Source organism: Schistocerca nitens, chromosome 10 (assembly GCF_023898315.1).
Source record: "Schistocerca nitens isolate TAMUIC-IGC-003100 chromosome 10, iqSchNite1.1, whole genome shotgun sequence".
NCBI lineage: Eukaryota > Metazoa > Arthropoda > Insecta > Orthoptera > Acrididae > Schistocerca > Schistocerca nitens.
Genome location: NC_064623.1, coordinates 79,617,885 through 79,639,598, shown reverse-complemented (window position 1 = coordinate 79,639,598; position 21,714 = coordinate 79,617,885). Strand labels below are relative to the sequence as shown.

At 45.1% G+C, this 21,714-nt stretch overlaps 1 protein-coding gene across 1 annotated transcript in view; it reads left to right on the top strand.

Moving 5' to 3' along the window:
- Positions 1-21,714, top strand: part of LOC126209891 (serine/arginine repetitive matrix protein 2) — a 690,162-nt gene that overhangs the window by 554,847 nt on the left and 113,601 nt on the right. The window contains exons 11-15 of the mRNA XM_049939014.1: positions 2,047-2,342; positions 10,040-10,181; positions 14,755-15,069; positions 19,397-19,591; positions 20,763-20,972. Of these exons, the coding sequence (XP_049794971.1) occupies positions 2,047-2,342; positions 10,040-10,181; positions 14,755-15,069; positions 19,397-19,591; positions 20,763-20,972 (1,158 nt within the window). The remainder of the gene's footprint in view (positions 1-2,046; positions 2,343-10,039; positions 10,182-14,754; positions 15,070-19,396; positions 19,592-20,762; positions 20,973-21,714) is intronic.

Sequence of the window (21,714 nt, the reverse complement as noted above, 5' to 3'; positions counted from 1 at the left end):
GGCTGTAATGTGACAACTTCGTTGTGTCACAAATCGCAATGGACCAACGAACTGAATAACTCTAAATCAAGTGTTCAAGACATTCTCCAGAATATTTCGAGGAAAAAAAAAAAACAAAAAAAAACCACCCTGACTCCGCAACAAAAAGAAAATGCGGGCGCCTCCTGCGACTTGATTGAAATGCAAAACACGAACAAATCTTTTGTGGAAAAAATCATCACGGGTCACGAGGCTGAGAGATATGAGTACGAACCTATCACAAAAGGACAAATTTCAGAATGAGTCCCTGATGGTTCGGCAAGACCGAGGAAGGTGCAGATGTGATGTGCGAATTGAACAACATCCCAAAGAATGATTTTTCTGACGGTTCCACTTCGTTTTGTGAACGTTCTGTGAGTTGTACTGAGGTGTTGGAAGACTTTGTGGAACACCTGTAGCATTAAAAGTATCATATTAACTTTTCTCTGTTTCCTTATGAATCCAGCCTTGAAACTTTGTGGACTGATGAGATATTTCTCTGCTATGGGGTAGGATAATGTCCAGTGATACGAGAGTCAGTTGTAGTATAACAAGTACCAGTGGAAAATGACACGGTGGGAACTAGCTGCGCCCCAAGTTACATCTAATACAGGATGCGGTAACCACAGCTGTCCCATGCGTAGCACAGTAACTGAAACATAAACATGTGGAGCACCACCCCTATGTCCACGCTATTGTGTGCTCCTGGCCTCGTGTTGAGCAACTTTTTCCTCCAGTTGTTTGAATTTGTCAAGTGTGGAATTTGTTAAGTGTGATCTGTGATGGCACAGTTCCTCCCTTCGTCAACTACTACGCAGTCTCCAGTTCTGATGAGAAGCGTGATGGAAGTGTTCCCACCCAGCATGCTCTGACACAGTCGTCGGACGAGAAATACTTATGGACTGCTGAGAATGACTGCAGTGGTCACCTGACACTGGTTTTGCCATTAAACAATTTACCTGAGTGTTTGACACAAATTTTGCAGTTAAAAGTAATGTGGTCACTCATACTCTTTGCCAATAACGAGGATACATGATCGGATCAAATGTATATTTATGCTCGACATATTGTTATGCAGACATAACCCAAAACTCGCTCCACGGAATAATTATGACATTTTATCTAGTCTAGCAATGCATTTGCTTAGTTTATCACTTTAATATGTTTGCATGACTTCTAGCAATACATTTTTAATCTCTCCATCAGGACGATGGCATCTCTGAGGCCCGCAGCTGCTAGCAGTTTATTATATGAAAGACCACGGATTGTACCTCGCTGATGTTGATTACTCATACTACAGACATGATCGATTTCGCAATACACATCCCATCATCATATGTATCAGTCACATCGAATCTGATTGTGGAACATACCGTCCGAATTTTACGACTGAAAAAGAACAAAAGTTTGTATCGCTAAAAATAACCAGATCGCTACATCGTGATAATATCACGATGTACTCGTATGTAGTGTTCCACTAGTAATTCATTTCACTTTTTTAATTATCTTTACTCGACTATTGTCAAGTTAATGCGAATTTTTATTGAAATAAACTGAGTCATTAAAAACGAAATTCTCACTATTGTAGTGGTTAAAAACAGTCTTGGTTGCAATTTTAGTTTTTTTTTATTTTTCCACTACGCGTTTCGCCTTATTTAGGCATCTTCAGGTTGATCTTAATTTTGTATTTCTTAAAACGAGCCTTTAGACTTTTTAAAGTCCATATAGAAAAGTTTTTACTGAGTTTAACGAAGGCGATGTTGGCCTGATGTATTCGGCGATGCCCTTTGGCAACACTGTCTAAGGATCGTTTTAAGAAATACCAAATTAAGATCAACCTGAAGATGCCTAAATAAGCCCAAACGCGTAGTTGAAACATAAAAAAAAAAAAAATTGCAACCAAGACTGTTTTTAACCAATACTGTTAAGCACTGGTTTGCTGTATGCCACCATATGGATTGGAAGAATTTCTATTGAAATTCTCAGACTTGCCCTGTGGGTAGTACGTTGTGTGTGCCGCGGTGGCAGGTGCCACAGCAGGCGGCGGAGCCACTGGCGACAGTCGAGTTCAAGTTCGACTCAGAGGCGGAGGCGCCGGCGCCATCTGCCGCCGCCGCGGCCGCAAGCCAGCCACCAGCCGCCGCCGTGGTGCACAGGCCGGAGCGGCGCGGCAGCGGGGGCGGCGGGGGCGGCGCGGGGGCGGAGGAGGCGCAGGCGCACCGGCGGGCCGCCTCCAACAAGCGGCGCGCCATGCACGAGGCCCAGCTGCTGCCGGCGGAGTGCCAGGGGCTCGCTGACGTCATCGCGGGCTCCGGGCTCGACGGGTGAGTGCCCTGTCTGACTTCCTCAAAGGCTCACTAATCTACTACTAGGTTAATAAACACGCCACAGAGGTGTCAACGACCACAGTTACTCCCTCCCCCCAGTTCCCTTCCCCACAACCCCTTTCCCCCACTCCTCCCTTCACGGCCGACGCCCTTCCCCACCTTCGTATTTACCTACATCTACCTTCCCACACCTTCTCTTTCAAGCCATATTCCTTCTTCCCCAAACCTCCCCAGCTCCTCGCTTCCTTCCTTACCCACCTCCTCCCCCAAGCAGCCTCTTGTCATTAACTGCTGCCTTTCCAGCCCTTCTTCCCCACCTTGTCCCTTCCTCAACTCTTCCCTTCCCAAACTCCTCCCTCCTTCCCCACCTTGTCCCTTCCCCAACTCTTCCCAAATTCCTCCCTTCCTCAACCCCTTCCTGCCGCATCTCCTGCCTTCCCCTGCTACTACCTTCTCCACATCCTCCCTCACCATCTTCCTCACCTCCTAGCTTCCTCCCTTCCCAAATGCACTCCAGTGTAACCCATGGAATTACTTTTTCACTAACTGCCTCTTCCTTTCCACCTCTCTCATTATTAATTTCTTATCTCCCAGGAAATTCTCTTCTCGCCACTATTGTGGCAGTGTCAGATGTCTCACCGTATTGGAGGTGTTTCTGGCGAATCTTGTTGTATGGATACACTGGGACTGGTGCGAAGGTTACAGACAAGGAACAGAATAATTTTAATATAATTTACAGCGAGTCTTTAACATAAATGCAGTTTGAGGTAGCCCTCACATTATGGCAACCACTAACACAATAGTAGGATTATCTGTGTAAATAGAGTCCCGTTACACTCAGGAAAATATTCTAATTGAAAAATTTTTAAAGACGTAAATGAGTCTGCTTACTCCAGCTTGCAGCATGTTAAAGCGGAATGAGAGGTTGACAGCAGACGTAGTAATTACCTCCATGTTTGCGTAGGACACAAAATAGTTCGAATTTCAAATGCACTCGGAGGAAAGCTACACAGGGACATAACCAGAGTTGTTAACTGCAGGGGGCAGCATATATCATATAGATTACCAGCCTAGCGACAACATGTAGGTGGGCAGCAGGTCGTAGTGTCGACCCGGACACACATGGCCTCAAACTTTGGCGTCCATCCATGCCGTATTCTCTTGATGTGGCGGAATTAATAGTGAGGCTGGACTCTGTAATCTAACTCCAATGTACATAATGACAGGTCAGAAGAAGCTGTAGTCTAGCATGACTGGGCAACAAACGAGGTGAAGCACGGTGCCCCTGATGGCTTTATAACACGTGTAGTGTTCCTCCATGGCTCTAACTACAGTCCACGATCCCGTAGACGAGCTGCACTGTCCTACTGCTGCCATTTCAGGTCAGAACTTGTTCAGCTCTATAGCTGTCCTCTCCACATGGCACCAATGTAAGGACACACAGAGAACCACAGACAAATATTGTATGGAAACATCTTCGCCTAATGATCAAACCCCATATTGGGATTTTTAATAAAAGTGATTTTTGGTAATCGCACAACTATTCTGACATCACTGTTTGACAGTCCTATCCATCGTCAACGCATTGGTAGTTTCAGAGTCTCGCACATAATTTATTGAGGGATATTTGGGTATTAATTTATATATTTTCTTAATATACATACATGTAATCAAGTCACAATTACGTTCATTCTATTCGTAACATCATCATCTGTCAGAATATGTGATCAGAAAGTAATTGTTCTGATTTATACCATGCTCTCTGTATGGACTGGACGTAAATGGCCGACATGGCCCCGGCAACATGAGTGTGAAACGGTTTGGAGAGGTCTATCATCCACATACAGCCATTTCTCCAGCAGACCCTTTCCACACCGGCCTCTTCAAACACCAGCTGCTCCCTTCTCACCACGTTCCAGTCTGTGTGTGTGTGTGTGTGTGTGTTTTCTTTTTTTTTTTCTTTTCTTTTAACCAGCTCCCTGTCACACTACAGCTACCTCGTGCCTCATAGCAGATAACTTCTGGTTCAACGTTTGTTTCGTGTTTGTCCAGGTTTTAGAGCATTGATGTTTTTCTTTTTATAATTTCTTGATGATTTTCATTATGATATACAACATTTTGGTGGAGAGTAATAGGGAAATGAACCCACCATGCTACACACCTATGTTTGTTGTAAACCACTTTGACTTTCCATCTCCTGTCTGCAGACTGCTCTCACCATTGTTATACAGCATCTGGTTTTTTTGTAATTAGTGATTTCGGAGCATCCCGTTTAGTCCCACATTTTATAAGCCGGCACACTCCAAATTTATTATCGAGTATTTTATATCCACTCATTGTGCTACTTTTATTCATGAAAACTACAGGAGATACATAGATCACAACAGCACAGCTAAATAAAGCAATATTTGAGCCATAGACTGTCATTTTTCCACATAGTCATCAACATTCGGTATGCACTTTTGAACCAGAAACTGCGTGGCGCACTTGTAAAAATCAGAACCAGCTGAGGCAAACAGATTTGGCAACAGCATCTGAGTCTTGAAAATGTTCACCACGTAGTCCATCTCTCACAGGCCCAAAGAGATGGAAGTCTGAGGGCGCTAAATTGGGACTTTACGGTGCATGTGGTAAGACAGTGCAGCCGAATTTTGCTATGAGTTGCGTGCTCGCAAAAATGGTGTGGGGCGTATCGTGTTGCAGGTGGAAGTTGGTCTTCTTCTCTAGCCTTACCCTGGAAATTCAAGCTTTCAGCTTAGTCAGCGTCATCTTGTAGCGTGCCGAATTGACCATACTCTGGCTATCCCAGAAGACTGTGCACATCACTTTACCTGTAGACGGCTGTGTCTTGAATTTCTTCTTTGACGGAGAATTCGCTTGTTGCCATTCCGTGGACTGTCTTTTAGATTCCGGCTCATAATGTTTATACCATGTCTCATCTCCGGTGACGATGCTATTCAGAAAATTGTCACCTTCCGCTTCCTCTTGGTCCAGCAGATCCCGTCAAATTTCCATTCTGTAATGTTTTTGTTCTTCTGTAAGCATCAGCGGGAGCTATCTCGCACAGACTTTGCGATAACCAAGATGTTCCAACATTGTTTCCAAGGCATTACAGCCGACATTCAGCTTTACACACAATTCTCTGGTCGTTATCCGTCGATCAGCATGGCTGAGATGATCAAGACGTGCTTCATTGCGAGGGATGATAGCTGTGCAAGGTCGACCGGGCCGTGGGGTGTCATGCACACCCTTTTCACCACCTCATCGCCTCACACTGCTCACGTTTATTGTATCATCTCCATACACCTTTAGCAAGCGTCGATCTATTTCAATCGGCGCAATTTCTTCAGCAGTAACGAATTCAATCACACGTCGCTGTTTTACACGCGCGACCATATCAGACTCTATTTTGGAACATTCCTCTGCTGGCGCCAACTACCGCAGAACAACGGAATCACCTGCAAATGGAAGAGGAAGGTTCAGGCATTGGCACTACACCAACGACATCTTGGGCGGACATCCGAAGTCACCACAAAAAATTAGGAACTATTACTTTAGGAACGACCCTTGTATACTCCTGGAAATGGAAAAAAGAACACATTGACACCGGTGTGTCAGACCCACCATACTTGCTCCGGACACTGCGAGAGGGCTGTACAAGCAATGATCACACGCACGGCACAGCGGACACACCAGGAACCGCGGTGTTGGCCGTCGAATGGCGCTAGCTGCGCAGCATTTGTGCACCGCCGCCGTCAGTGTCAGCCAGTTTGCCGTGGCATACGGAGCTCCTTCGCAGTCTTTAACACTGGTAGCATGCCGCGACAGCGTGGACGTGAACCGTATGTGCAGTTGACGGACTTTGAGCGAGGGCGTATAGTGGGCATGCGGGAGGCCGGGTGGACGTACCGCCGAATTGCTCAACACGTGGGGCGTGAGGTCTCCACAGTACATCGATGTTGTCGCCAGTGGTCGGCGGAAGGTCCACGTGCCCGTCGACCTGGGACCGGACCGCAGCGACGCACGGATGCACGCCAAGACCGTAGGATCCTACGCAGTGCCGTAGGGGACCGCACCGCCACTTCCCAGCAAATTAGGGACACTGTTGCTCCTGGGGTATCGGCGAGGACCATTCGCAACCGTCTCCATGAAGCTGGGCTACGGTCCCGCACACCGTTAGGCCGTCTTCCGCTCACGCCCCAACATCGTGCAGCCCGCCTCCAGTGGTGTCGCGACAGGCGTGAATGGAGGGACGAATGGAGACGTGTCGTCTTCAGCGATGAGAGTCGCTTCTGCCTTGGTGCCAATGATGGTCGTATGCGTGTTTGGCGCCGTGCAGGTGAGCGCCACAATCAGGACTGCATACGACCGAGGCACACAGGGCCAACACCCGGCATCATGGTGTGGGGAGCGATCTCCTACACTGGCCGTACACCACTGGTGATCGTCGAGGGGACACTGAATAGTGCACGGTACATCCAAACCGTCATCGAACCCATCGTTCTACCATTCCTAGACCGGCAAGGGAACTTGCTGTTCCAACAGGACAATGCACGTCCGCATGTATCCCGTGCCACCCAACGTGCTCTAGAAGGTGTAAGTCAACTACCCTGGCCAGCAAGATCTCCGGATCTGTCCCCCATTGAGCATGTTTGGGACTGGATGAAGCGTCGTCTCACGCGGTCTGCACGTCCAGCACGAACGCTGGTCCAACTGAGGCGCCAGGTGGAAATGGCATGGCAAGCCGTTCCACAGGACTACATCCAGCATCTCTACGGTCGTCTCCATGGGAGAATAGCAGCCTGCATTGCTGCGAAAGGTGATATACACTGTACTAGTGCCGACATTGTGCATGCTCTGTTGCCTGTGTCTATGTGCCTGTGGTTCTGTCAGTGTGATCATGTGATGTATCTGACCCCAGGAATGTGTCAATAAAGTTTCCCCTTCCTGGGACAATGAATTCACGGTGTTCTTATTTCAATTTCCAGGAGTGTATTTCCATTATTTGTCCAACTGCAAAAATAAGGCCAAATGTTCTTCTGTTAGTCCTAAGTCCGTGGTGTTTGTAACTTTCTCTTGTTGCGTGTTAATGGTTCGGTAAATATAATTTTATGCTGTCGCTAAAGTGCAACAGATGTGTGGCATGTATTATGAAGTTTGTTAAGCAAGAGTCATGGACAATATAGTATTTTGCTTGTCTTGTGTTTGATCCCACTTCACTGAATATCCATGATAATCCTGCATTTTTGGTAATTCCTGAAGCCCACAAGTTGAGCTGTTGGTTTTCAATTTTCTTATAAATTAATGTCTTCTTATTTCATCTGACACATAGATTCATTTGCGTTTCATTACAAAGAGTTATTGTCCTACAAAACTAAGCTTCACAATTAACTCAGACTAGCACGAGATTTGAAGTGTGCTAAGAAAGATAAGCTTGGCTAAGGTAGCTTAACATTGTGATTATAAAATACATAGACATATGTTGATTGGCGTAAAACGTCGAATCACATTTTAAATTTTTGTATGCTTATTACAATAATTTGAATTTACAGAAATTAATTTTGTAAAATGGAATACTGTTTGAAACATTACAATTCCACAGTGTTGTAAAATATATTTAGGTTAGGTACATCATTTGTTTGGACGTGACATAACAACTGCAGAAGCGTTGGCTCTTACTTCAAAAAGGAATCTACGATGTTATAACAACGCACGAAAATGACAAAATGAATTGAACGATACTGCGTCGTGACACTAAATGAAGAGACCAGTACCCAATGAAACAAACTCCCGTATCCTGTAAACCTCTTTTCCAGAATCTTTAGGCAGTGTGGTAATGAAATGATCTCTCTAAAATTGCTATATTTTTTCTATAAATTTTTATCATCACACATAGCACCAGATTAACTCCTTAATCACCAGACTTAAGTGAGAAACAAAAATTATAACTATATTACCAGCTGGTAGCGTAACAAAAAATAATGCTCCTGTTATCAATCGAAGTAAGACTCCTACAGGTAAACTGTTGCATCAAAACGCCAATGACGTTCGTCGCCCACTATATTCTTAGAGAGAAAAATTTCCTAACAAAATTAGAGTTCATTACGTAAATGTTGTGCATTAAATCTATTGCTCGTATACATATAAAAATAAACTGCTGCAGCAAATTAAATCTGTGTTTACTATAATCCAATATTTCAAGCAAAATATTTGATCAGGTGAACATCTGCAACTGAGGAACGTATTTATAGAATAAAGACCCGCTTTCCTTAATTTATTCTACCACCTCTTTCGGAGTCTCAAGCTCCATGAGTAGTCACTTCCGTGTCGCGCTGTCCGGGAGGACATCCTGGTTGCTGATTATACGCTCCCATGCGTTTGGTTCATGTGGGTGTGATCACCCATCAATGACTGCCACACATTTCCGTACCCAAAATTATTCTGTGGGACCTGAAGCTGAAGCTTTAAGATTCGAAAACGTTCGTGGAATAAATTAACAAAATGTCCGACAACTGAAGGCCTTGTAAAAATAAGAATAGAGACAGAGCAGGAGTTAATTTAAAGTTTTGTCCAGGTGCAGTTTTCTTAACCTGTAATTACTGTAAAACTGTTTTGGCAACATTCATGTTAACGCTGGTCTATACCAGCGTACACTATGAACTGTTTACAAGGTAAAGATGTTACATATTCGATCGAAGATCTCTGTAGCATACATCAGTTGTATAACACATGCTGGAAGCTAGCGGATTTGTAGTGAAAGGTGTCTATAGTGAATACTGACTAATTTTGTGAACGAAAGGTAATGAAAATCGAAGGTGCCATGTGGATGTTAATAACAATACCGCACACTGCCAGATTAAGTAAATAAATTCGGTTTTCGACACAACTTGTCGTATAACTATTACTCAAGGCGGTACATTAAAGTGTTTCCCTATCTTGTTGTCACATAGGCAGCAGCCTGCACCACGCTACTTCTCCCAGCCCCATCTGAAGACGAGCCTGAAAAGTTTCGTAAAGTAATTTAATCAAATAAACAGAATTTCGTAATGTGACTGGTTATGGTTATTTGTATTTATATTTGACTTGTTCCTATACACGTTTTTAAATACAGGTACTGTAATTCCCCATGACCAGTAACTGCGTACCCCACTTTCTCTCTACAACACTCCCAGGTAAGGAGTAACTGCTTACATCGCTTTCCGCCATGTGTGAGGTTACTAGCTGTCGCGCGGGGGAGGGGGGGGGGAGTAAGCTCTGCCTTCTTATTTCAGTAGCAGCTCCTGTTTGGTTGAGCACCTTCTCTACCCTTGCACAAGGCTCCACAGCTTGCTGCCAAGCGTGGTGGTGCAGCGCTTGGCACATTGGACTCGCATTCAAGAGAACAACGGTTCAAATCCCTGTCCACCCCTCCAGATTTATTTATTCTGCACGTTCCCTAAATCACTCCAGGCAAATGCCCTTGAACACGCCATGGTCGATTTCCTTCACCATCCTTTCTTAATCCGAGACAGCACTTCCTCTCTAATGGCCCAATGTCGACATAAGATTAAACTCTAATTTTTCTTCCTTCCATTTACAGCTTGCCAGAACAAAAATGAATAATGACCCTGTAGCAGATTACCCGCTAATTCTGAATATAATGCAAACAAATAAACTATTGAATAAGAGGGTTCCCACTAGACTTTATTACATAGAAATGCACGAAAGAATATTCCGATGATCTTCATGTCAAAGCTGAAAAATTACCCTGCACATGTACTAATGTATGATGATGATGATGATGATGATGATGATGATGGTTGTACCACGAGGCATAGTACAACATTAGTTACCAGTGTATGAAATTAATTTGTATTACTTCAAGAGTACACAACACCAAAGAAAGTTTTCTTCTGTGGTTACTGTAATGCATGCACTTTACATGCTACTGCTGTAATGAAATATCTGTACCGAGAAAATCATTCTATAAATAGCTCACACGCAAACTAATAACAATATGTTCTACACACACACACACGCACACTTGTGACCCATCCTGGTTTTGCACGTGTAGCACTAAGTAATTGGACGTACGGTTGGATGACTTCTTGTTGGAAATTTGTGGTAAGGTCTTATGGGACCAAACTGCTGAGGTCGTGGTCCCTAAGCTTACGCACTACTTAACATAACTTAAACTAACTTACGCTAAGGACAACACACACACCCATGCCTGAGGGAGGACTCGAACCTCCGACGGGGGGAGCCGCGCGGGCCGTGAACAACGCGCCCACACGGCTACCCCGCGCGGTCGACTTGTTTTTAAAATGTAGTGAGATACACAAACCTTTCTCGTGAATCAATCTGTCTATCAGAGAAAACTATACCGAAGTCGGTACAGCAGATCCTGGGAAAAGCTATAAACACACAGACGGGAAAACTGTGTGGGGGACCTTAATTCATAATATATATATATATATATATATATATATATATATATATATATATATGTGTGTGTGTGTTGTGGTCTTCAGTCCAGAGACTGGTTTGATGCAGCTCTCCATTCTACTCTACCCTGTGCAAACTTCTTCATCTCCCAGTACCTACTGCAACCTACATCCTTCTGAATCTTCTTAGTGTATTCATCTCTTGGTCTCCCTCTACGATTTTTAACCTCCACGCTGCCCTCCAGTAATAAATTGGTGATCCCTTGATGCCTTAGAACATTTCCTACCAACTGATCCCTCCTTCTAGTCAAGTTGTGCCACAAACTCGTCTTCTCCCCAGTTCTACTCAACACCTTCTCATTAGTTATGTGATCTACCTATCTAATCTTCGGCATTCTACTGTAGCACCACATTTCGAAAGCTTCTATTCTCTTCTTGTCCAAACTATTTATCGTCCATGTTTCACTTCCATACACAGCTACACTCCATACAAATACTTTTAGAAACGACTTCCTGACACTTAAATCTATACTCGATGTTAACAAATTTCTCTTCTTCAGAAACGCTTTCCTTTCCATTACCAGTCTACATTTTATATCCCTTGTACTTCGACCATCATCAGTTATTTTGCTCCCCAAATAGCAAAACTCCATTACTACTTTAAGTGACTCATTTCCTAATCTAATTCCCTCAGCATCACCCGACTTAATTCGACTACATATACAGGGTGATTCACCTAACATCACCGCTGGATATATTTCGTAAACCACATCAAATACTGACGAATCGATTCCACAGACCGAACGTGAGGAGAGGGGCTAGTGTAATTGGTTAATACAAACCATACAAAAATGCAGCGGTAACGTTAGATGACTCACCCTGTATATGGTGCTCAGAAACAGGGCGTTGTACGGTAGGTTGGACTGAGAAATAATTATTAAGAAAAAGTTGGGTATGTTGCGTCATTTCCGAGTTAATTAGCATCGAATTTAGGCAATCGGACCATTGCTCGGTCTAATTCACATGTGCCAACAGATACAATTAGTGTGAGTTGTTCTCACAGCGTAGATGATTGCACACAACATCGCTCAGCCTTCTGCTCATGTCCAATTTTTGTTTCGCCTGGCTGGCATACTCATTCTGGACTGTACAGTCTGTAAACATAGACTTTCTGTTCGCCATTAATATTTTTTACAGCACTTCAATGTGTAGAAGGCAAAAGCTGCACAAAACACAACCAAATTTCTAACAACAATAAAAAGTGTAGGAAATGCGGGAAAGTGGTGTCTACTATGCCTTTTCTTCGTGTGATTCTAAAATCAACAACCAGACCGAGCGAGGTGGTGTAGTGATTAGCACACTGGACTCGCATTTGGGATGACGACGGTTCAAACCGACGTACAGCCATCGTGATTTAGGTTTTCCATGATTTCCCTAAATCTCTTCAGGCCAATGCTCGGATGGTTCGTCTCAAAGGACACACCGATCTACCTTCCCCATCCTTCCATCTGAAGGGACCCCAAATCAACCGACCAACCAGATCAGCCACTAGACTGAAACGCCAACCAAAATACGTCATATATTCTCAGGGACACTAGTACAACATTCTCCACCATTAATCGGTGGCATTTTTGCCACTTTTGAAGTTTTCTGGTATTAAAATTTCCAATTTTTGAATCTTCTCGCATCAATGCCTGCTGCCGCACGTGCGTGTGTGTTCACTGGTCATACCGGACTCGAGAGTCCATTACCGCAGCAACGTATTTTCGCCATGTGTCCCTGTCTTGGGCTATTTCCTTCCATTCCCCTTCAATACCTAGGCTCCTCAAATCAGCCTTCACGTTGCCCTGCCATCTACGCCTCGGTCTCCCCACAGGACGTTTTCCCTTCTAAGTGCACTACCAGTACTCTGCGTGCTGCCCTGCCCTCATCCATTCGAGCCACGTGACCCGCCCATTGCAGCCTACGTAATTTAATAATACTGATTATGTCAGGGCTTCAAGAGAGTTCGTTGTGCAATTTTCGCCACTCTCCGCTAATGTCATCCGTTTTTGCTCCGAAAATTGTCCTCAAAATTTTGTTTTCAGATACTCGAAACGGCTTTTCATTTTGCACAGTGAGAGACCAAGTCTCACGCCCATACAGCATAACTGGTAGAATAATAGTTTTGTATATTCTAGTCTTTAAATTCCTAGACAATATCCGTGATGAAAGTAATCTATTCAGTGAGAAGTAGCACGCATTTCCCGCCCGTAATCTCTTCTTCAGTTCGGATTCAATCTCATTTCTCGAAGTGATGTCCACGCCTAGATACTTAAATGTGTTCACTTTTTCAAACTGCATGTCTCCAACTGTTAACATTTCCTGATCTACTGCTGTAGGCAATCTAGTAGTAACCAGGTATTTAGTTTTGTCTTCACTTATCCTTAGACCTACATCTTCACTAGCCTCGATTAACGCTTTCGCATTTGCTGTTACAGATTCTTTACTATAGCTAATGATGTTTAGATCATCTACATACCCTAATATCTTAATATTTCCGTTTAACTCCACACCCTCTGAATTATCTGCTGCCATTCGTACAATATATTCTAGGACTAAATTTAAATGTAGCGGTGACAGGGCATCTCCCTGCTAAGTCCGTTCCTTATTAAATTTCTTCTGACTCCAATTTCCCCACGCGTACTCTACCTTTTGTGTTTTTCATACTCGCTTCTATAAGTCTAACATACTTGTTTGCTCGCAGGGGCGGATCCGGGATCTCGGTCAGGGGGGGGGGGGGGGGGCAATTTTTTGGTGCCTGCCTTCCAAAAAATTAATTCCAAATAAAAGCATTAATACTCTATATACGCGCGCGCACACACACACACACACACACATATATATATATATATATATATATATATATATATATATATATATATATATATATATATATATATTCTGCTTTTAGTTTAATTGTGTATCGCTATGTGTTAAGTGTGTTTAATGAAATAACTTACTGCATTAGCTAAAAAATATTCTTCAAATACGACACGTGCACTTGAAAAACTCCCTGTTTGTCTTCTAATGTAAAATAATCTATAAAAATGGTAATGCTCGTTTCCATTCTTAAATCTTCGAAATTAGTTCACCAATTGCCTTCATATGACAGAATGTTGCCATCGAATTGGCGCATGTGTTTATACGCAGCAATGACGATACGACTGCGAAAAGTTATAATAGGGTATTTGACTGTGTTCAGGAAATCATCTTATATTGTTAATTACGTCAGTATCTGTTTGAATCTGCTGACCGTAACATTTATATTCTTACTGTATGAGAGAATGGATTGTAAATGAATCCACAGACGTTATTTTCGTGTACATTATTACATTTGGCTAATTAATGTTTGTTCACATTCCGCATCAAAAGTGAGAAGAAAGCCAAAATGGGGGAGAAGTGTTCATCCAGATCGAAAACGTGCAATTGCAGAATACAAGGGACTGTCGTAAGGTTCTCACTAATTGCAACTAATGAGAATATTTTCAAGTATTCGTTCTGTGTTCATCGCTTAATTATCAACACCATCTCTTTGCAAATTGCCACTAGAAACAAAATCTTACATACGCACTGTAGGGAAAGTGCTAAAAAAGGGACACAGATCGCTCATGCCTCAGCGAATATTATCATTTTATTCGTAAGTATAGTTGTTTCTTCTGTAGTTTATTCACTAAATGGAAGAGCCTTCAAGGTCTCTTTTTGAATTGTTTCATCACAATGCGTGCCATTGTTTACATCTTCAAGTAAAACATACTAGATAGGCCGACGCAATCAGCCCCTAAAGCAGTCGGAAGAAAAAAGATCGGTCACGCACCAGCGCGGGGGGAGGGGGCAATTGCCATTGCCCCTCCCCCCCTGGATCCGCCCCTGTTTGCACGTGACGGAATTATTGCAACAGGGCCGCCGCTGCCGCTTCCACCGCCACCGCCGAAGCCGCCGAGCAGCCGCCCCCGCCACCCCCGCACAAGAAGTCCCAGCAGCAGCAGCAGCAGCAGGCGGAGGAGAGGGAGGCGGGGGCGGAGCGGCCGCCGGCGGAGCCGCCGCGCCAGCAGCGGACGCCGTTCCGGTCGGAGCGCGAGCAGGAGGAGCGGCTGAGCGAGCTGCGCAAGCTGAAGCCGCGCCGCCCGCCAGAGGAGGGGCAGCCGCAGCAACAGCAGCAGCAGCAGCAGGCCAGGCCCCCGCTGGACGCGCCGCCCGCAGACCTGCCGGAGCCCGCCGGCACCGCCGAGAGGCGGGACCGACAGCCCGACACCGCGCAGGCGAGTCTCGCGTTCCCACCTCTGTACACGATAGGCCAGCAAACGCCGACCGCCGACAGCCAATGAACTAGACCGAACGTCGGTCGCCAACGCGTAGGCCTTCGGCCTCGCACCCTCACCAAACCGGGGGCTCGCGGACAAGGGTTTCGCCCAGGTGGAATTACAGATGGCTGTGATAACTTTTCGAGATCGCTCCCGCATTGTTATTGTTACACTACTGGCCATTAAAATTGCTACACCAAGAAGAAATGCAGATGATAAACGGGTATTCATTGGACAAATATACTAGAACTGACATGTGATTACATTTTCACGCAATTTGGGTGCATAGATCCTGAGAAACCAGTACCCAGAACAACCACCTCTGGCCGTAATAACGGCCTTGATACGCCTGGACAGTGAGTCAAACAGAGCTTGGATGGCGTGTACAGGTACAGCTGCCCGTCCAGCTTCAACACGATACCACAGTTCATCGAGAATAGTGACTGGCGTATTGTGACGAGCCAGTTGCTCGGCCACCATTGACCAGACTTTTCAATTGGTGAGAGATCTGGAGAATGTGCTGGCCAGGACAGCAGTCGAAAATTTTCTGTATCCAGAAAGGACCGTACAGGACCTGCAACATGCGGTCGTGCATTATCCTGTTGAAATGTAGGGTTTCGCAGAGATCGAATGAAGGGTAGAGCCACGGGCCGTAACACATCTGAAATGTAGCGTCCACTGTTCAAAGTGCCGTCAATGCGAACAAGAGGTGACCGAGACGTGTAAGCAATGGCACCCCATACCATCATGTAGCGAGTTGCTCCGTGTGAGTGTAATGGGTGTGTATTTATTGTGCCGCCTGGGTGGCCGAGCGGTTCTAGGCGCTACAGTCTGGAACCGCGCTGCTGCTACGCTCGCAGGTTCGAATCCTGCTTCCGCCATGCATGTGTGTGATGTCGTTAGGTTAGTTAGGTTTAAGTAGTGCTAAGTCTAGGGGACTGATGACCTCAGATGTTAAGTCCCATAGAGCTCAGAGCCATTTGAACCATTTGAAACTTCGTCAGTTTAATGTTGTCTCCTTATGCCACTGTATACTCAATTAAATACAATAAATACAAAATGGTTCAAATGAGCACTATGGGACTTAACATCTGAGGTCATCAGCCCCCTAGAACTTAGAACTACTTAAACCTAACTAACCTAAGGACATCACACACATCCATGCCCGAGGCAGGATTCGAACCTGCGACCGTAGCGGTCGCGCGGTCCCAGACTGGAGCGCCTAGAACCACTCGGCCACCCCGGCGGCACAATAAATACAACCCATTACACTCACACGGAGCAACTCGCTACAGAAACAACGATAATTCGATCCGGCGTCCACACTTGCAGAGAGGACACAAGGCCAACCCACCGCCAACGCTTTCATATAACCACAAGCGTACCGAACCACTTCGTTGGCTCCGATCTGCGGCCATACACACTAAGCAAATCTAGGCCAATTAAGCAGTCGTGTTCCTTTCGTTGCCCTTCATTGGCCTAGTTTGTATGCATCTTTAAAAGTTGTCCTTTGGTCCAACAGTCTGTTCGGTACAAATTATGTAGCTGTTTCAAAAACTAACTTCCTGATGACCTACAGACTTCAAACTTTCAAGTTAGCTCAGAACTGGTTGTCAATCCAATACGAACTCGTTCCTTCTCTGGTGTGTGTGGAAGTGTACTTTATCAAAATTGCATTTCTCCATATTCCTGTTACAGTCGCTAATAGTACGCAGGAACAATAATTGCTGGTAAGTCTCCGAGTTAGATTGATTCTCTCTCATTTTTACCTTCATCGTCTATTAAGGAGATTGGAGAAAGCTATATATTGTCTGACTCAGGTGAAGGTACACGAAAACAAAAATCAAGTTTATCATATCTCTGCGGTAATCTTGTCAAAATGTTTGAAATCGACTAAAATATTTCACGCATATAAGACAAAAAGTAGAAAATAATTACAAGTATATTGACCGAAGCAGTGAGTGAAAATTTGTACCAAGGACGCGAATCGAACCCGCGTCTCCAGAAAACTACACTATGTGATCCAAAGTATCCTGACACCCCCAAAAACATATGTTTTTCATATTAGGTGCATTGCGCTGCCATGTACCGCCAGTTACTCCGTGTCAGCGACCTCAGTCGTCATTATAAATCGTGAGAGAGCGCAATGGGGCGCTCCGCGGAACTCATTGACTTCGAACGTGGTCAGGTGATTGGGTGTCACTTGTGTCATACGTCTGTACGCGAGATTTCCACACTCCTAAACATCCCTAGGTCCACTGTTTCCGATAGTGAAGTGGAAACGTGAAGGGACACTTACAGCACAAAAAAGTACAGGCCGACCTCGTCTGTTGACTGGCAGAGACCGCCGACAGTTGAAGAGGATCGTAATGTGTAACAGGCAGACATCTATCCAGACCATCACACAGCAATTCCAAACTGCATCAGGATCCACTGCAAGTACTATGACAGTTAGGCGGGTGGGAGAAAAGGTGGATTTCATGGTCGAGCGGCTGCTCATAAGCCACACATCACGCTGGTAAATGCCAAACGACGCCTCGCTTGGTGTAAGGAGCGTAAACATTGGACGTTTGACCAGTGGGAAAACGTTGTGTGGTGTCGAATCACGGTACACAATGTGGCGATCCGACGGCAGGGTGTGGGTATGGCGAATGCCCGGTGAACGTCATCTTCCAGCGTGTGTAGTGCCAACAGTAAAATTCGGAGGCGGTGGTGTTATAGTGTGGTCGTGTTTTTCATGGAGGGGACTTGCACCCCTTGTTGTTTTGCGTGGCACTATCACAGCACGGCCTACACTGATGTTTTAAGCACCTTCTTGCCTCCCGCTGTTGAAGAGCGATTCGGGGATGGCAACTGCATCTTTCAACACGATCGAGCACCTATTCATAATGCACGGCCTATGGCGGAGTGGTTGCACGACAATAACATCCCTGTAATGGACTGGCCTGCACAGTGTCCTGGACTGAATGCTACAGAACACCTTTTGGATGTTTTGGAACGCCGACTTCGTGCCAGGCCTCATCGACCGACATCGATACCTCTCCTCAGTACAGCACTCTGTGAAAAATGGGCTGCCATTCCCCAAGAAACCTTCCAGCACCTGATTGAATGTATGCCTGCGAGAGTGGAAGCTATCATCAAGGCTAAGAGTGGACGAACACATATTGAATTCCAGCATTACCGATGGAGGGCGCCACGAACTTGTAAGTCATTTTCAGCCAGGTATCCGGGTACTTTTGATCATATAATGTAGGTAGGCGCATTGGCCACTAAGCCACCTTAGCACAGCGGTTCACACAACAGCACGCATTACCCTGGCACAGCTGCCTCCTCGATCCAAATTCTCGCTGCTGCTCCAATCTACTTTAAATTAGACCTCACGCATGAGCATTATTGTTGTCGAGGTTCTCCAGGTTCTGGAATAGCACCTCAGCGTCGAAAGTAAAAGGCGGATCCAGCCTGGGCCCCAGAACCAGGTGCAGGTACTTATACAAATGAAATTACACAATGTCAGAGATTTTAATGGTCTCATTAACATAGCCTGAAGCGGCGAGTGAAGAGAAAGGGTGTTCAGTTGTGCACTGTAATGTGGCAGTACTGAATGTGAAATTGATTTCAGGGTTCGAAACCAACCCATCTGCATGTAATACGTGAGCAAGCGGAGTGATTGTCCCCATACAGTTGCTTGCTGGATCTGCTCACCATCTGAGGGAAAAGCTTACAGTGCTTGCGAATCAGATTGATCAATTTTAAAACAGGAAGTTTCGGGTGCATCGAATTCCGTATTATTTCTCCGAGTCAGAGTGGTGCGTTAGCATGTTGTGCCGTAGTGTAGTACGGAATTGGAAAGAAATAGCGACCAACGTTGCAGCTTGTGTGTTATGCGAGCAGGCACATGTTTCGTTGGATGAAAAAGAGCAGTCAGCAGCTTATTGTAACATGAAAAAATGTTCAGTCGGTCGTGTGGGCTGTGTTCCTGTTTTCTCTACCAAAGATGGCTATGTGGACGTCTGCAGAGGCGTGTCCATCTGAGGATATGGTTCTTCTTTATTGCTTCTTTACTCATTTATACAACTCCACCACGCAATTGGTGAGAATTGGCAACAGACATACATGAGAAGGAACACAACAAGTCTTTAATTATTTCATTCTGCTAGTTCCGTCAGTCACGTGCATTTTTTTCTTCGCGTAATATTCGACGCTGTAGCGGCCGGCGAGGTAACTGCTGGAGAGACAGACATACAAGTTGCTACACAATGGAGTGCGCTGAATTGGCTGGACTCAGGTGATAGCGAGTGAAGCCGAGGAGGTCGCACCTGGAGCAGTGTTGCCTGCCCAGGTGGACACACAGCCAGAAGTTCATCCGTTGCGGCCCGGTAGTGGCAGAGTTATGGCGATGGAGCAGACGGACACAGACTGGGCGTCACTTACTGGCCAGCGGGCCAAACGATCACAAGCTGGATTGCCACGGTTAAACACTGTTTCCATGTGCTGACAGTTGCGGAAGGCTCAGCGTTAGTGTGCCACGCCGAATTATCTGATGTGACGGCAATGACTGGCAGTTGTAATTGGCACTGGATCGCGCTGCTGTTCTTCTTGGTTACCAGCCATGTTTCATCACAGGGCACTGCTCAGAAGCTGTAGACGTCCACTCAGCTCGAAGGTCACTGACCAGGGGCGGGCTGACTCCTGTATGTGGCCTCACAATTCTGGGCTTCAGCTTCTACTTCAGTGTCTCGTGCAGTTTTATCTGTTGCATTGTGATCAATCAGGAGAAAGAATTTGCTGAAATTTATGGTAGCTAAAGCTTCTAGCTGAATGTAGTCTACTTTGGCCTTGTTCAACATCTCAGATCAGATGTTAGGCGCGTTCAGTGTTTCCAACCCTGTGAGACAAAACTGCCCCTGTACCGTGTGACAATGTACCAGAAGTACGCACTACTACTTCTTGCTGGTCAAAACGACCAAAAACACAACTGAACCCTTTTGTTTTTATAATAATGATGTAGGCTGAAGCAATGAATTAAAACTTGTACCAGTGCTGTGATTCGAACGTGGGTCTCCTGCTTAACAGGCAGAAGAGCTGATCACTGTGCGATGCTGGCACTGTGGCTACCCCAACTGCACAGATTATCCTAAGATGTCTTCCTCACCAATATAAATTCCAGTTCATGCCTCAGCCCACTCCTATTCCTCTTCTAGACCCACATCAGTACTGCATAGGTTATCCAGTATTGGAATAGCACCTCAGCAATGAGAGGAATTGCAGTTGTGGTGACTGCTGTGCCAGTGTGGCGCAGTGGCTAGCACACATGCCTAGTACGTAGGAGACCCCAGTTCGAATCCTGGTGCTGGCACAAAATTTTTTCATTGCTTCAGCCTACATCATAGATGAAAGTGAGACTCAGTGTGACTCAGGAACATCAACTGTATATGATTAATACATCACTTTTGGTTTTTACCCCTCACAGAATTTGCCCATAACGGAGTAACCACTCCCAGGTTCAGAAGAACTGCCTCGGAGAAATGCAGCGCCATATTGCCCTTTTGCAGAGAAACTAACGTTTGGTCGTGGACTTGTTTAATGCCTGAGTTGTCAGTGTCAGCCAGACAGTGAGAGGTAAGCGGTTTGGTGTGTTTTGGTTGCCCCAGGTGCGGCCGGCGGAGAGTGTGGCAGTGGTGGAGCTGCAGCCGAAGCCGCAGCCAGAGTGTGCCCCGGAGGCTGGACCTGACGCGGTGAAGCCGCCGTCGCTGGACGTGGAGGCAGGCGGTGGGCAAATACAGCTGGGCGGCTGCAGCGTGGCCCACCAGGCGCTCTCCGAGGAGGCCTCCCCGGCTGGCAGCGCCGTCCTCCCAGCACAGGTGAGCCACCACCACTCTGCAGCACTCTGAGTGGCTTGGTGGTCAACTCAGAATACGAGAAAATATGAGCTAAAATCCGTTTTTTTTATGAGGGGCGCTCAGTAAGTAATGCAATGCATTTTTTCTCGCTCAATGACAGGTGGAAGTGTTTACCTCCGTCTGACCTCCGTGTCTCCAGCCTACGACTCGCGAGGGAACATTACCAAGTGTTAATAAATAATCTTGTTAAAACTTGGTGGGTGTGTAAACGGGGAAAAATAATGCAATCCGTATTTTTTTGGATCCAATTTCACTTTTAAAGGATGCGACACGTCCTGAAAGGTAATTTGGCATATTAGGTTTGGAGAGAATATCCTTCAAACTATGATACATAAGAAAATACTTCTCGTATAAAAGTTGATACATAATTAACATTCTTTCAAATTGTATAATGGAATTTTGTAATAATTTGAAATTGTGTAAAATATCCCACCACCATTAATTAATTCTGAAAAATGAAAACATTTTTTACAATATAAATTAAAGAAGTTTTCAAGCTACATACAACCATGCATAATAAAGTTAGTTTTAAAACACCGTTTTTGGAAAATAAACTACGCAAAATGAGTTGTCAGGGTATTTTCAACATACCCAATTAAATGTATAAACATTCATGATTAGTCACGTTATTTAGTTTACTTATATTTGCTTTTTATTTTAAATTGTTATTTTTGTTCTACATTCATTTTTTACACATGTGTAT